We start from the raw sequence: 16861 nt of genomic DNA on the forward strand, positions 1-16861 counted from the left end.
AGAGAGAGAGCGGACTCAGTGGGACAGCTGCGAAAATCGGGAAAAATCAACCCTGGTCCGAAAATAAATACGAAACGGGCGGCAGTGTACAAACGTGATTGACATAACGTGAGGTTGATTTTTTTATTCACGCACTCCGAAATTCACTCTGATATTCGGCCCGAAAAACGCAGCAGTGTACAAAGACCTTAACTGTGATTATGGTAAGTTTACATTAAGAAGTAAGAGAACTCCTGTAGCCTTCACCAGCAAATAATACATGAAATTAAAACGTATCGTGATGCAGTAGGACGTCTCTTTGATGCATATAGTCACGTTTTAACATTGTGATATTATCGTGGCACGAAATATTGTGACACCCTGTACTGTTAAGTGTGTGAAGCTCATTGGCAGTGCTGAATAACTTGTTACACCGCGGAAAAGCCAATTCCATTCACTGCTACAATCCTGTTTCCAAGCACTTAACTTTTTTAAATAACTTCCCATCGTTGGCTGCAGTTCATGAATACAGAGAAGTAATTTCAAAGCTACTTTCCCATAGACCACGGTGTTAATTCCAGCTGCATAACTGGTTGGTTCCCAGCTCCGACGCTGTAATTAAACAGCAGAGTCGATGAGTGCTTCACAGGCTGTGATGATGGAGGGTTTTTCCTGCGAGTTCGTTTGGAGAGAGGAGACGATGGCTCGAATCCATTTAATTGCAAATGTAGCCGCAGGCATTCCTTACTCAATCATCAAGAGTGACGTTTCCCACCTATTTCCGGCCTTATCAGTGAAAATATGCTTATTTTAACTGCAATCTGGGAATGGGGGATGCTGCGTTGCTGGCTGTCACTTGTGGAGTCCCCTGGGGCCTAATTCAGTGACACGTGGTGGGAGGTAAATGACCCCATTTGACATATGGCTGTGACCAGCCCCCTTTAACACTATAAAGGTGTGATTGACGGTTGGTGTTAGAGATGTAGAGTTGATAACTTAATTATCAATTAGTCTGATTGCAATCTGCCCTTTGGTGTCTCTTCTGCCCATGGCCTCTACAACATAGCTTTACGGATGGATTGCACTTTTGTCAGGACAGAATACACAATTGTTTATATGGATATTCCTCTACCCGGCTCCCTGTCAGGAGATCTTGTGACCCACTTTCAGGCACTCAGCATTGGTTTTAAAACATTGTTTAGGCTACATAGTGTCTTGTTGTTGGATCGAATATGTTTTCTTTCAAGGTTAGTTTTAGGCTTTTCTGCCTTTATTGATAGTTTTTCAGTGAAGGTGTACTGGAAAGAGGGAGAGACGGGGAGAGACGCGCAGCAAAGGTCGTCAGGCTACATTGAGCATAGATGCCTGGAACGCTAGGCTAGCCATCCGGGCCCGAAGATGTTTTTGGAGCGGTGAAAGCGCTCCCAATAGACAGGTATGTCCGTGGGTATGTGGGTGGCTGGGTGGCTGGCTGGCTGGCTGGCTGGGTGGGTGGCTGGCTGGCCATGTCCGTAGCCTGGCAATACCTTGAGTGGCCACACACAACACACTAGTTAAAGGAGGGGCGCTGTTTTGTGCAGGCCAGGCACACTCACCACTCACTCACAGGCACAGTTTACTCACTCACTCACTCACTCACATAGGGTACAGCTGCTCAAATTCACCGCTCCACTTCGAACCGAGGTTTGATTTTTTTTTTACTGAAAGCTTACAGCATTTTGTCATGCAAGGAGCTGTCAGACCTTTTTTTAGTCATGTTTGCTTTATTTAGATGGGAGAGTGTAGAGAAACAGGAAACCTGGGGCAGAGAGAGGGCATGAGTGCAAGGTATGACGTGAGTCATACTCGAACTCACGTCCCAGCAATCACAAGCAGCATATGCTTAGTGCACCAAGTGGCACCAGGCACCTCTGACAACAAAAGTTTTAAGATACATCTTCATTCTTCCCTGATGTAAATGTTATGTTTCACTGATAGGCTGATTTTTGTTTAGTTTTGTTATGCGAGTATGGGATTAAATCCCACCAGAGCGTCCAATGATGTCTCTCCTATACTGTCTCCCTCTCAGCTTTCCTACTGTCTGTCTCTTCTACACCGTCTTACTAGCTGTCTTTCCAACACTGTAACTGTATCACTGTCATCTTTGCTGCTGCCTATCTTTTCTACACTGTCTCCCTCTTAGATGTCCTACTGTCTCTACTACACTCTCTCAGCTCTCCTACTGTCTGTCCCTCCCTACACCAGTGGTTCTCAACCTGTTCAGGCCGCGACCCCCAAAATAATCATATTTTAACTGGGGACCCCCCCACCTTGACGAGCACTAAGAGTTGAGGCATTACATTTTGTATAACACGGTTCTATTGTGAAAATAGCCTCGCAACGCGAGGTGTTGTGAGCATGTAGATCGGCTATTTTCACAATTTGCGCCTTTAATATTTTGACATTATGACCAATGTTTTTAGAGGTATTAAAAGTGTCTTAAAAGTCTTTAAATTGTCACTTTGAAAAATGTGCATATACCCTCTACACACTTACACTTAACGTTGTTGATTTGTTTACTGTTGAGTGAGAAAACAATGTTGCATATTAAGTTAATCACCTGGGCGTCCCGACCCACAGGTTGAGAACCACTGCCCTACGCTGTGTCCCTCTCGGCTCCTACTGTGTGTCTCTCCTACACTGTGTCCCTCTCAGCTCTAATACTTGCTGTGTCAATAAAGACAACAAGGTTCTGGGACAGTCAACAGTCACTTTTTCTGATTGTTTCATTTGTGAATTGAAGCGATTGCTCCTCCAGCACAGACGGTGTAAGAATTGTCATTAGTTAACTGAGTGCCTTTAGTTCCAGAGTCCCTTCCATTTAGTGGTTGCACTTCACACGTCCTCTCTCTCCGACTGTCATATCTCACAGCTGACATAAAGTGGGCTGCTTTAATCAAGTGGCTTTGACTTTTACTTTAGGTGTTAAATGTAATATTGATGATGTGACACAGTCAAAGAGGTTGAGCCGAGCATCCCTGCCACCAGACTCTAAATAAAACATCTGGCCCTGAAATATTCATAAATGAATATTCTGTATGGCCTTTGAACTACTTTATATCATTTGGCTTATATTCATAACTGGTCTCTTGGGCGTCCCAGCAGGATATGAATGTGTGTCATTTCGGATGGAAAACAAAATGGCAACCTAAAACTGTGACCTGACATTGATTACAAGAAACACAAATAACAATATTCTTTCTATTTAAAACAAGGTCATGATTTCAGTGATATTCAATATAATGTTTTTCTTTTGTTCATAATTTTTACTCCTAAACTTACTGTATATTAATGGTAGTTAACGCTATGAATAATTAGTCTACTACTGCTATGAATTAACCTGCCAGGTTTATTAAAAATCCTTTTTCTACTATCAATAGTATAGTTGTTTGTATTAAATCATTTCTATAGTGTAGTTGATTTCAACCTAATTTAAATTCAGCTTTACTATTTCATGTTGGAGTTCCTTCTCCCCCGATCAGATGGTTGTTTTGAAGAAGGTTGTTTATACAGTATGAAAACAGAAATGCAGGGGAGTATTTCCATATGAAACTGGGTTGGCTTCATTAGCGATATTCTACAGTATTCTACTCTGTCTGGTGTGTGTTTCTTCAACTGGGGTTTCCCTCCCTGCTGTGTTTATGTATGCTGTTTGACTGCTCTGTTCTTTGGTGGGGGGTGTTTCCTTGTAGTTTGTGGACTGGTTTTATAGTACAGTTTTCTCGTCCTCATCTGGCTTGTAGTGGTGGGAATTATCTTTTGTTTCAGTGACTCAAGTCACGTCGTTCCTGTTCTCTAAAAATATCTGTTCAGCACTTCCGGTTCCACCCACCATCCGCTGTTTAGTCCATTGATGAAACCTTTAGTTTGAACCTTGCCGTCACCAGGTTCTCCACAAGGAGGGAAATGAACGATTCGAGGAACGATTATTGTTTTTGAGGAAGTGACCGAGTTTGTTCCCGTTCACTAAAAAGATTGAATTGAATATGAGTTGTGTTTATGTGATAAAAGTATGAATCCTGACCGGTCTCGCCATTCAGTGACCCTGGCTTTCGTTTCCTTGATCACAGAGCCCAGAAGCAACAGATAAAGTTTATCGACAACATTTGTATTCTGTACTTGTAATGAGAACTGGTTACAAGGTACAATGTTTATCTTTTTTTTTTTTTTTTTTTTTGCTGTTGGCTGTGACAGGGAGGGTTGCACAGTTCTGGTCTAGCGCTCATTTATTCACTCCCATACTGTGTTAAGCATGGGGAGTGTTTTCCCATGGAATCCCATAGATTAATGACATTTCAATTTAGGTTTCCCCTGGCTGTCTCTCCTGGCTTTGAATCTCAGTTGCCTGCTGTTTCATGAGGGGATTGTTAATAATGTTTTGTGGAGAATATTCATCCTTGTAGCGTCTTGAAGCTGATTAAAGTATTTTAGCGAATAGAATTGAACATACAGTATAGTAGCCTACTGATCTCGCAGTGGACACAGTCACGTATTTAGAAGGTTATAGTTTCTAATCTGGCCTGTCTGTCACCTCCACTCCCTTTCTCTGTCTTCTCTATGCATCCCGTTAAGTCTTTCTTAACGGTTAAGAAAGCTGAAACACAACACTAGTACCTCTAAAAAGAAGATGCTGGCTCTTGATCCGGATTCCCTCTGAAAACACGAGCATTCATTCAAACACGTAGCAACTCTGAACTCTGTTCTTGAGCTGTTCTGCTCAAGGTGCAGAAGCTGTGTGTGTACTGTACAAAAAAGGAGTATGTTGGGTGCAATAACAATCCCATCAAATGCTAAGGGGCAGTAACCCAGTCCTTAAGGACTTTGCTTGGGAAACAGAGGGTGGCTGGCTGGTTCACAGCATAGACCAGTGGTTCGCAAACATTTCAGGTCGAGAACCAAAAGAGAAGTTTGCCTGTGACCCAAACTAGTGAAAACAGCAGATCTACAAGCTCACAACGTGTCCCTGCGTTGTGAGCTTGTAGACCGGCTATTTTCACTACTTAAACATTGTTTTTCTAATTTATGGAATCTTTTCGATTTTTATTTTATTTCCTCATGAAATTACTGAAAAAAAATCATAGAATTTAGTTTTTAATTCATGAAATATTTCGCTTTTTTGTGAATGTAGGAAACAGGAAATAAAAGGACCCATAAAAATGTGTCCTCGACCCACAAATGGGTCCCGACCCAGTGGCATAGACCACAGTTACGGAGTTTGGATTGCTAGCACAGTGCCAGTTCACCTCCTGGGCACTGCCCTTTGAGCACGCCACCAAACCCCTAACTCCTCCCGGGCGCCGCTCTGTGGCAGTCCCATCGCTCCACATTTGCATCTATAAGCTCTGTGTGTACACGTCTGTATTCCTGGCCTGAACGTGTAAACATTTCCCCACAGGGATTAATAAAGCTAATCTTTGTCTTCATTGATTGTGGTGGGGAGAGGAAGAGGTTTGTAGGAACTAGGTGGAATTATTGAGGAGCTGGTTAGCCTAAGGAAACAAGCTCATGGAGGTGGTGTGTAGGGATCGGACGATAAGCGATATTGTCGTTTATCGTGATAAAAAACTGAGTACTTTGCGGTCCCCGGCTGAACTGTAGGGGATCTCGAAGCAGCAGTGAGCCCGCCAGAGACACGGTGTGTAGGCCCAAAAGGTGTGTGGACACGCCATGGTGCCTTTCAACCACTGTCCTCCCAGTTTATGGGCAAATAGCAATCTGGTGTCTCTCACATAGCTCAGACTAGCCTGGAGCACCCGACTGTTCTCCAGCCCTTGGATGAGGACTTACGACCCGCCAGGCCTTTCTGTTTAAGGCCTGATGGATCTGGACTATCTCTGAGAGTTGGTTTCATGAAGAGGTGGCTGCTGGGAATGGGTGCATTGGGTTCTTTTGCTGGTCCTCGATTGCCGGTAGCTGACGGTCAGCGATCCACTTCAGCAGAGCAGACTGCACGCTGCAGCCTGGACCAACAACACAACATAACAACATAAACCACACACATGTCATTAAAAAAAAACATTTAGACACCTGGCAGTCTGCGCGGTTTGTCGGTGTGTGTGTCAGCGTGTGCGTGCGTGCGTGTGATGGGTTGAGGCTAGCTGACAACTGACCCTCTGTGTGTATGTTCTGTGTGTGTGTGCAGCTCCCGGCAGATTTCAGCAGACTTCACCTGGCCGAGGGCCTCCACTCACAGGTGACCCACGTTTCCTCCAGTCATTCAGGATGTAGCATCACCAGCGACTCTGGAAGCAGCAGCCTGTCTGACATTTACCAGGTAAGCTCCCAGCCAGGGCCCTAGCTCCTAGCTCCTACTATATAGTTAACTCCAGGCCCCTAGCTCCTAGGACAGTGGTTCTCAACCTTTTCAGGACGTGACCCCAAAATAATCATATTTTAAATGGGGCCCCCTCCCACCCTGACGAGCACTATAAGAGTTAAGGCATTACATTTTGTATAACATGGTTCGAAAATAGACGACCTACATGCTCACAACGCCTCACGTTGCAAGGCGTTGTGAGCATGTCCAAAATAATTTGTTTCCCCCTCCCCCCGGGGGTCCCGACCCACAGGTTGAGAACCACTGTCCTACATGTATATAGTTAACCCTTTAACCCTAAAACGTAGTAGCTCCTTGACCGCGGGACCCGTCCCCTAGATTCTACTGCAGGTGCCATTTCGTCGTTGTCGGGTGGAAACCTTGTATGTCCAAAACCTTCCGTTTAAAAAACGATTTAAAATGGTGAAAATAGCCGCTCTACAAGCACACAACGCTCGCATCGCGACTCGCGAGGCGTTTGTAGATTGGCTATTTTCACTAGTTTTGTGCGACAGTCTTGTATGATGAAGCAGGGCTTTACTTTACGAAAAAAATAAAATTATACAAATTTGAAACTTGGAGATACACGGTTTCTGCCCAACAGTGACGATTTGTTTTGAGATACTTGCATAAAGCTTCTTATTAACCACCGATAGTGATTGCAGAGAAAGCAGTGACCATAAGTAATTTTAAATTGATATTATACCAGGAACAAATATAGAGGCGCTCTTATTTTCTCTGTGTTAAGTTCAATAAACCAAAAACACTGACGGAGACATTTAAAGCCTAGTTCAGACCGATCAGTCACAACGAGCCGAGTTGCAGCTTTCAGCCACTTGTAACAGAATACCCAAAACCCGTGGTTTGCAACGTTCTAAACCTGGACAGTCCACATCCAGGCGCCGAGCCACGACGGATGGCCGCTTCCACAGCAGTGCTGTTGTCACAGTCCCTCCGTGCTATGGGGCACAGACAGCATATAACACTGGACAGCGTACAGTCCACATCTGGGTATCAACATAGCCTAGGGTTTTGCTCTTTTCTCTTGTTTGCTTGCTCTCTTTTTCTCTCCCTCTCTCTCGCAAGCAGGTGGGTGTGGTAAACACAAAATACTGTTTGCATTTGTGTGTGAGTGTGTGTGTGGCAGATTTGTGTGAGCATGTTTGTGTGATCGGAAATGCGACTTGTTGCTTGTGTTTGGACAAGTTGAATCTTTTAATTGTGCCTCAGTAAGCCGACCTGCAACGGTGTAATTCAGAGCACTGCAACTTTTCTCTGCAACATTCTGAATATGTTGGTCGCATCGCAAATTATTGCTCTGAACTGGGCTTACACTGGCTGTCTAGTTATAGTAGTGACTTCATGTTGTTAGTTTGTTGCTTTGCAAGATTTTCTATTTTGACGTGTTAAGACGAAAAGGGAAAAAAAAATACTGAAAGGAACAACACATGCACGCACGCACACACACACACACAGCACACACACACACACACACACACACACACACACACACACACACACACACACATGCACGCGCACACAAACACACACGCACACAGACACACACACGTCGTCCTGTGACTGTGTTGGAGCCCCAAAGCCAATCGCTGCTAATCCTCTTAGTGCAATGCTCCTTCCCTATTGGCTCCTACCACAATCACCTGCTGTGGGCCTATTTCTGTGCGTGTGTGTGTGCACTGCACACACGCATGTGTGTGTGTGCACAGGAGCATTAATCGGAATCGGTTTGTTTTAAGCACAGTTTGAAATGTTACACAGTGTTACACAGTGATGAGCACACGTGCGCGCCACGGGGGCATTCATCTCTATGCTTATTTTAAAGAGCTTCCCTTTATGTGTGTTGTGAAGCCGTTTGCAGAGCCCACGGACATAGAGGCTGTTAAAGTCTTTAGTCTGTGGTGCTGAATCCAAACAGTCACTGCAAAAAGCAAGCAGGGGCAGTACCCCAATACGCGTGTGTGTGTGTGTCCGTGCACGTACACACACGCGGGCGCTCACGTTCACGCGCACACACCAATTGTTGGGCTCCTGTTTACTCCGAGTCTCTATATTGTTTACCTGCTGCAGTAGCCCTGTGTTCTCTCATTCCATCTGTTTATTATTTGTCTTTATCCACCCATCTGAGAACAGTTAGTCAGTGTCTCTCTCTCTCTCTCTCTCTCTCTCTCTCTCTCTCTCTCTCTCTCTCTCTCTCTCTCTCTCTCTCTCTCTCTCTCTCTCTCTTTCTCTCTCATCCCCCCTCTCTCTCTCAAAATCTCTCACTCACTTTCTCTCCCTCTACCCCCCCCCCCCCCTCTCTCTCTATCCCTCCATACCTGACCCAGACAGTCTTTTCTTCTTCCTCTAATGGTGGTGTCTAGAATCACCTTACAGTTCCCAAATAACAAAACACAAAGACAAGAACCATGGAAGAATTTCTCACAACATGCAACCAGCTGTCCCAAGTACAGCCGCGGGGCCCCACCTTACGCCCCGGCTCAAGATGGTGCGCGGCACAAGTAGTCCAGTCATTTTAGGCCAAAATTAGGCCAAACCTGGAACAAATTGCAATAGTAGCAAACTCAACTGATTTTGTATCCTCAATATGTCCTTAGTGAGGGAAAAAAAGTCCCAAGGAATCCCACCGGGGCAAAGTTTTGAAAACGACCTATCTACCTTCACTTACTATACACTACAATATAAAGGAAAAAATGACTGAAAAAAAATCTGCTTTAAGTGGGATGTGAGGGGTCAAACTAGGGGTTTTTAATTATTCTGAATCGATTGCAATCATTTGTTTTGCACGAAAAACATTCCTTGGGCCAGAAATGGCCACTCAAAACGTCAATTTTCATCAATTTTCATCAATTTTCAGTCTTTTGGGGTCCGTTTTTAGCCCAAGGAATGTTTTTCATGCAAAACAAATGCTTGCAATGGATTCAGAATAATTAAAAACACCTAGTTTGACCCCTCATATCCCACTTAAAGCAGATTTTTTTTCAGTCATTTTTTTCGTTATATTGTAGTGTATAGTAATTGAAGGTAAGTAGGTCGTTTTCAAAACTTTGCCCCGGTGGGATTCCTTGGGACTTTTTTTCCCTCACTAAGGACATATTGAGGATACAAAATCAGTTGAGTTTGCTACTATTGCAATTTGTTCCAGGTCTAACCCTAAAATGACTGGACTAAAGTGTCTTTGCTAGTCGCGACTGGCACCCGTTTTCACGCCCAGCGCACACCTTGTAGCAAATGCACTTGCACCCATCTGTGCGCCCATGGGTGTGTTGGTCTTAAAATGCAATGTGCTCAGGCAAATTGTTTGCTATTTAGAGGGAGCCAGAAATGAATTGCGCCATAGACCAAGACAAAACGTGACATAAATCCCGGCACAGTATCTTCCCGCTGCTTAAAGGCTGGGAGCGCTCAGCAGTAAGATTCACCTACATCGGCAGGTTCACAACATGTGTGCACTCAGCATGCAATCAAATTATATTCAAATGTACTGACCGCTGCTTTACACCCGTAGAACTGTGATGTGATATAATAAAGTGATTCTGTTTATTGAATTGGGCGAATGCCTACGGGCACCAGCCAATTTGCAGTGCTATAGGACAGTGTTTATCAAACTTTTACATTTCAAGGTCTCCTCTTAACTCTGACAGTATACAAATGGAACCAAATGGACCCTAACGGGTCCATTTGCTTCCATTTGTATGCTGTCAGAGTTACAGACTTGTATGGGTCAATTTAAACCCCCATAAAGGAACCCACAGAGTCCCTAGAATCCACTTAACCAAGACCCAAATTAATTTCTACTGGCCAATTTTTTTTTTTTTTAAATCAGATGGTGTTGTAGCAGTCCTAATCACAGGAAAATGTAATGTTAAAAAATTAATAATGTTTTTGTAAGGTTTTATAGCCATGAATCATAAATCATGCTCTAATTTGCCTTCTGGGGAGATTTCTCACAATATTAACATATGCACGTGTTCTAGACATTCTAATGATCACGAAAAAAATTATTACAGGCATTTTACTTATGTTTTAGTGAGGAATAGCTTCAGTTAAAAATTGAGATGTTGTTCGTCCAGACACTGGAATTTCAACTACTCTAGGAGGTGTGAATGTCAGCCTCTGTGGGGGGTATTAATATGCAAATATCGTGGCCAATGGCATTGTAATACAAAACAATAGGATTTAATGGTGATGTTAATGTGAAAAAAGAACAGAAAAACTAATTATAACATTTTTTTTAAAATGATTTAAAAAATGTTGCCAAAAAGCAACGCTGGGCCTTGCAGGGTTAAAGAACCACTGCTATAGGAGGTACCAAAAACGTAAATAGTTTTGTGGTCAGAAACCAATAAGTGCACTTTAGTGCTGATATAGAACCTGATTCTGTTCAAGAATTCTGATCTGCATGTCCCTCAATAGTAAGTGGTCCACCTTCTGTTTTAGGTTGTTTTCGCTATCTGCAGACGTCACACTGTTTGTCTGGTGTGTTTGCCTATGCTGTAGACTCGTATGAACATCTCGTCTCACTGTGCGATCACATTGTGGCACAGTGACCTTGTTCCCTGTGTTCCCCATCACTCCACAACAGGGCAGTGAGGCCTTGACACTCGGGAGTAGTTTTTAGGTGAGCGAGTGCCCACGGCGAGCAGCCGACGACCCCGACAGAGTGCGCCATCTGAGTTGGCTAGCCATGGTGCACAGTGTGTATGGAATAAATTGATATTGTGTTTCCAAAAAATAGCACATAGTCCTTGGCAATGACATTTGCGTTGCGTTAACTAACGTTGGCAGGCTAGCTAGCTAGATAGCGACATAATGTACACTAGGGATGGGACGATATGAAAATGTCATATCAAGATTATTGTGACAAAAGAAATCGCGATTTACGATATTATCGCGATAATCAAAATCCATTATCATGGGGCGGAACATTTGCCAAAAAATTGCCGATCTACAAGCTCACAATGCGTCACAAAGACATTTGATAGAGAGTGAAAAAAGACTGCATCAAGTACGTCTAACCCTAAGTACCTTTTACCAATGGGGTTTAAGTGGTACCGGATATGCAGCTCGGCAAATAAAAGGTGAACTGATCCCAGTGCATGCCAGAGGCGATAGGATTGATAGTTTTTTATCACGATAAATGATAATATCACTTATCGTCCCATCCCTAATGTACACTTGACTTCCGCCCAACCAAAGAGAGGACGGTGCAGCCAATGAACGGATGGCTTGGGAAATGTTCTGCTATAAAAGGCATACACGCAGCTTCCCCATTGGCTGTGTCAGGCAGCAAACCATTGACCTCATGGTAGGGGGAGGGGCTCTAAAAGCACCCCTCCCCTGTCCTCATTGACCACTGTGAACCCAGGCACCCTGCAACACCCCCGTCACGCTGGTTTACCGATGAATAAAACATGAAATCAGTTCTTCAGAAGGAGAGCTTTGAAAGCATTGATCCAAGAATAGACATGATGAAATATTAACATCTCTGCCCCCCCTCCCTCTCTCCCTCCCTACCTACCTCTCTTTCACTCACACACACTCACACCACACCCTCCCCTCACACTCATTGCACCTTTATGGCACCTTTATGGATCTCAGTCGAGGATGCTTATACTTGCACGCACATACACACGTGTGCGCATCATAGGCTGTCTATTTAAAAATGTACTGTACTTATTAACATTTGAGCATGTTGAGACGGGGTCCCCATGGCTCAGCTAACATGTTGTCTAGCGTGGCTATCAGAACTAAAAGTGTGTGAAGCATCCAGTGAGTCACAGTGATAATACACCTCCCACTGAGCTGCTGCCTTGCATCTCTCATGGCCCGATATAGAAGCACTACAGTACCAGAAGCTCAGTCTGTTAGGTGATGGACTGAGTTTTTCATTCTTGGCCATCTGGCCAGTGATGTGTATCGGACATCGTCGTTGTCGGGTGGAAACCTTGCATGTCGTTTTGCATTTATCATTTTAAAAATGATTTAAACTAGTGAAAACAGCCGATCTACAAGCACACAACGCCTTGCGGTGCTTGTAGATCGGCTGTTTTCACTACTTTTGTGCAACAGCCTTGTATGATGAAGCAGGGCTTTACTTGGTGAAAAAACGTACACACTTGAAACTTGGAGATCCGAGGTTTCTGCCCGACAGTGACGATATGGAGATCCATGTACTGTATATAGTACATCCCTTTCATGCCTCTACATGGAGATCCCTGTCTGAACCAGCCACACAGATATGGGATGTTTTCCTCCCATATAAAGTCCTGTTAGATATGGGCTTAATATTGATGACATCAGGGCTCTCCATATATGGGCATAAAAGGGATTCTGTTAGAGTGGTTCCCATGACATCACAACATACCATATATTTTATGCCCATACACGGAGATCCTTATCTGAACCAGACACACAGATATGGGCCATGTCTTGGCCATCTGGCCAGTGATATATATCAATGACATCAGGGATCTTCATATACGGGCATAAAAGGGATTCTGGGGAATACCCATATATGGACTTATAGGTGACTCATTTGTGAGATCTTTTTTTTTTTCTTTCTTTTTTTTTCCTGATGTGCTGAAGGTAGCAAACAGAAAATGATGTGTTTACTAGGAATGGGAAGATAAGCGATATTATCGTTTATCGTGATAAAAAACACTCACGATAATCGTATCGTGGAGATTTCATTTAATGTGAAATCGTCTTCCATCAGGCACTGGGATCAATTCACCTTTTATTTGCCGAGCTGCATATCATTATCCAGTACCAAAAAATAGACGATCTACAAGCTCACGACACGTTCGTAAATCGTGATTTCTTGGGTCACAATAATCGTAATCTGAAGTTTTCATATCGTCCCATCCCTAGTGTGTACTGTATATATAGTAATAATACCCACACCCCAATCCCTCTTTGCTGGTACTAGCTGGTATTTACTTCTGTACTTGTTTTTACTACCGTGTGTGCGTTGTGGTTTGGTTGGATGCTAGCTGTCTGGTCGATGTCAGTCCATCGGTGAATCTGCTGGTGGGCTTTGCTACGTTTTCCCTGTCTCTGGGGATCTCCCCGCTCTTCACACACACACATGCACACGCACACGCAAACCCAGCCGCCCCGCCCAAGCCCCCATGTCCCCACCCACCTGGGGTGAAGTAGTGAGGGGCGAGGGCTGGCTGGCCTCTCAGACGGCAGGTCTGAAACATTAATGAAGGTGTTGGTACGTTCCGCCGGAGGACAGATGACAGAGATGTCATCTCGGAGCGAGGCCAGGACGGAGACGGATGAACCGCGTGCTGTGGAAAATTAGAAAAACTTAACCGTCTGTCACTCTGTCTGTCAGTCTGCCTGCCTGTCTGTCTGTCTTGTCTGTCAGTGGGATGAAAGATGCGTGCCGGTCTGGGTTTCTGCAGGCAGCTCGGCAAGGCAACGTTTTCTACCGTTTGTGGTAAAACGGCGGCCGAACACGGCTTTCAGGTAGGAAGGCAGTCTGTGTGTCGTCGTAATTTGGGGGCTCTGCCCCGATGTCTCGTTCTTTTGTCGTAACGTAACGTGAATCCTTTGATGTTGCGTGCCTGGTGTTGTTGCGTTGGTCGACCGAGCGACACGGCTTCTTTGTCTTTTCCTTTCTAGAAATTGGAATATGTTGTTTTTTGATGCAAGTGGAGGAAATCCATCTGTCACTTGCTCTTGACAAAACTGCGTTACGTTCTCTTCTCGCCCTCGTGCGTTTCTCCCTCCTCTGTCTGTCCACGCGTTTCATCTGGTGCTTTCAAAGAAGCGGGCTCTAGCTGGGAGCTGTGCAGCCTGCAGAAGGCAGGAACGGGGAGAGAGGAGAGGAACGCTGCTGTTTAATTAGCTTGTTACTATGCATAGCTGGCTGTTTGGTATGCAGCGTTGATGCCTGTCTCTCTCCCGTACTGTACCGAATATCTCTAATCTATCGCACTAAATGGGTCAACTCTTTGCTTTGCTGAGGGTGGAAATATGTGCATGTTGTAAAAATACTTCTGTGCTGTGCAACCTGATTATCTTAACCCCCTTTCTGCCTTTCTTCCCTGTGTGCGTTCTTAACCCTTATTTCTACAGAGGACGCTGAATGAACACGGTTTGTGTTTTTACAGCGACGCCCCGCTTCACCCTCGCACAGCAGGCCTCGGAGGGAATAATGCCTTGCACAAAGACAACTCTACAGTAGCTATATTAACTGGTGGCTGTCATTGGCATGGGAACAAGCAGGAAGAGGCTATGTTGCAGAGATTGAACGCTTGGCCTATGGCTATGGAATGGAACTTGTCATTTTTTCGAATCCTCAAAAGGTTGAGGTTTTGTGTGTGTTTCTCAACCTGGATTCAAGCCCCTCCTCAACCTTTCCGTATCCAAGCCCTCTGGTTTCTCGGTGATCACTGACTCTCGTGTCCCTGTGTTGTCTTGTTGCCTATAGGCTACGGAGAACGAGCCCGGGGACATGGACCTCAGCGGGCTGCCGGAGACGGCCGTGGACTCGGAGGAAGACGACGATGAGGAGGACATCGAGCGGGCGTCGGATCCCCTGATGAGCCGGGACATCGTCCGAGACTGTCTGGAGAAAGACCCCATGGACAGAACAGACGACGACATCGGTAAATATTTCACGTTTGCATTTACGGTTCTAGAGCAACGTTTAGCTTCAACGTTTTCAGGCCAAGGACCCCTTAGTTGAGAGAGAGATGAAGCAGGGACCCCCCCACAACCTGTTCATAGATTCCACAGCAACGATCATCAGTGTGTTTTGGATTCATTTCAATTTGTGTTTTCAGATATTTAACCACTTGAACCGTCGACCCTTAAAAAACGCATTGCCTCACGCTGTGAGACGTTGTGAGCTTGTGGATCTGCTATTTTTGGCTAAAGTTTTCAGAAAATGGACGCTAGAAAAAAACGTTCTATCACATAAAAGATTTTGATGACCCCATGTAGTAACTCTGAGGACCCCTTAGGCGTCCCGGACCCCCTGTTGAAGACCCTTGGTCTTTAACTTAGAGACTTATACAATGTGGTACAGGTGCACCGCAGACACGCCTCTTCGCGTCATTGAGGGTATGGAATGTATGCCTACTTTTCAAATTCAAAAATAGGAAAAGAAGCAGATCTGCCAGCTAAAAAACGTCTCCTCCCGCCGCGTTTCATTCTTGTAGATCAGCTACTTTTGCTACTTTCATGTGATGCTGTAGTAGTATGATTAAGCTGAGGTAGGGCATTCATTTATGAAAAAAAACAAAGAGTTAGAACATGGACATAATAGTTTCTGCCAGAATGTACAAATATGACTTGGTGTTTGCTTACATGCACAAGCTAGACATAACACACTACTACTACTAAAATACTTTGCATAACACATCTGCACTGGACCTAGTACAGTAGTACACGTATTGGGGCATCAGTAATTCGGTCCGTTTAGACTTGGCTTGGGAACCGGAGGGTCGTGGGTTCCAAGTCCAGCACATTCTCATGGCACTAGTTCAAATCCTGGCCCCTGCAGAGCTGCTCTTAAACAAGGTGCATGTAAAGTATGTGTTTTGGACCTATGCGTTTGAATGAGAAGAGTGAAAACTGAATTTCCCTACATGAATGCATGAAGTTGCAATTATTAAATATACTACTACTACTACTACTACTACTACTACTACTACTACTACTACTACTACTATAAAACACACTACAAACATATTTTATTTGAATCATATTCATGCATATTTACTGATCTGAATACCGACTATACACTACACTTCCACACATACAGTGGCACTACTGTATTTACATTTCATCCGTCGACTTGATGTTAGTGTGTGTGTGTGTATGTGTTCACCACTCATGTCTTCCCGTCACATATTTTACCATGCATACACTGTAGAGTCGTAACGCTCAGAAAAGAGAGCGAACGTAAACAGCCACGCAGCTTTAATCCAGACAGATGTGTGTGAGGATGATGATTATGGGTGGATGCACTGGATACAGAGATGCCCCCATCCCCCACCCACCCGCCGTCCCACATCCCACCACCCCCCACACGCACGCACACCCACAGGCTTTTCTAGGTCACATCCCTCCCTTACTCGTCTCCTCTCCTCCTCCCCTCTCTCTCTCCTCTCTCCTCTCCTCCTCTCATCCTCTCATCCTGTCTTCTCCTCTCATCTCAGCTCCCTCTCCCTCCATCCTGGTGCATTAAACTTTAAGAGCTTCCGCACGCACACACACACACACAGTGTATATACACACTGACTCTCTTGCACGCACACAGTGTCTCTTACGCCAACACACGCGACACCATTTCCATGCCAAGTACAGGTCAGCCAGCCTAGACTGTGGTGTGTGTGTGTGTGTGTGTGTGTGTGTGTGTGTGTGTGTGTGTGTGTGTGTGTGTGTGTGTGTGTGTGTGTGTGTGTGTGTGTGTGTGTGTGTGTGTGTGTGTGTGTGTGTGTGTGTGTGTGTGTGTGTGTGTGTGTGTGTGTGTGTGTGTGTGTGTGT

The 16861-nt window shown here is 44.7% G+C and overlaps 1 protein-coding gene across 6 annotated transcripts in view; it reads left to right on the top strand.

Moving 5' to 3' along the window:
- The window catches only part of rapgef2b (Rap guanine nucleotide exchange factor 2b), a 179759-nt gene that overhangs the window by 126999 nt on the left and 35899 nt on the right, over nucleotides 1-16861 (top strand). For 5 of the 6 annotated variants that reach the window (XR_013962928.1, XR_013962929.1, XR_013962930.1 and 2 more), the window contains 2 exons: nucleotides 6161-6292; nucleotides 14799-14976. Coding sequence is in view for 1 of the 6 variants with exons in the window: in XM_080746251.1 (XP_080602377.1) it covers nucleotides 6161-6292; nucleotides 14799-14976 (310 nt within the window). In the remaining 5 variants the exon portion in view is untranslated. The remainder of the gene's footprint in view (nucleotides 1-6160; nucleotides 6293-14798; nucleotides 14977-16861) is intronic. The other variant, XR_013962931.1, reaches the window with a different exon arrangement.

Source organism: Nannobrachium achirus (assembly GCF_963921795.1).
Source record: "Nannobrachium achirus genome assembly, chromosome: 17".
NCBI lineage: Eukaryota > Metazoa > Chordata > Actinopteri > Myctophiformes > Myctophidae > Nannobrachium > Nannobrachium achirus.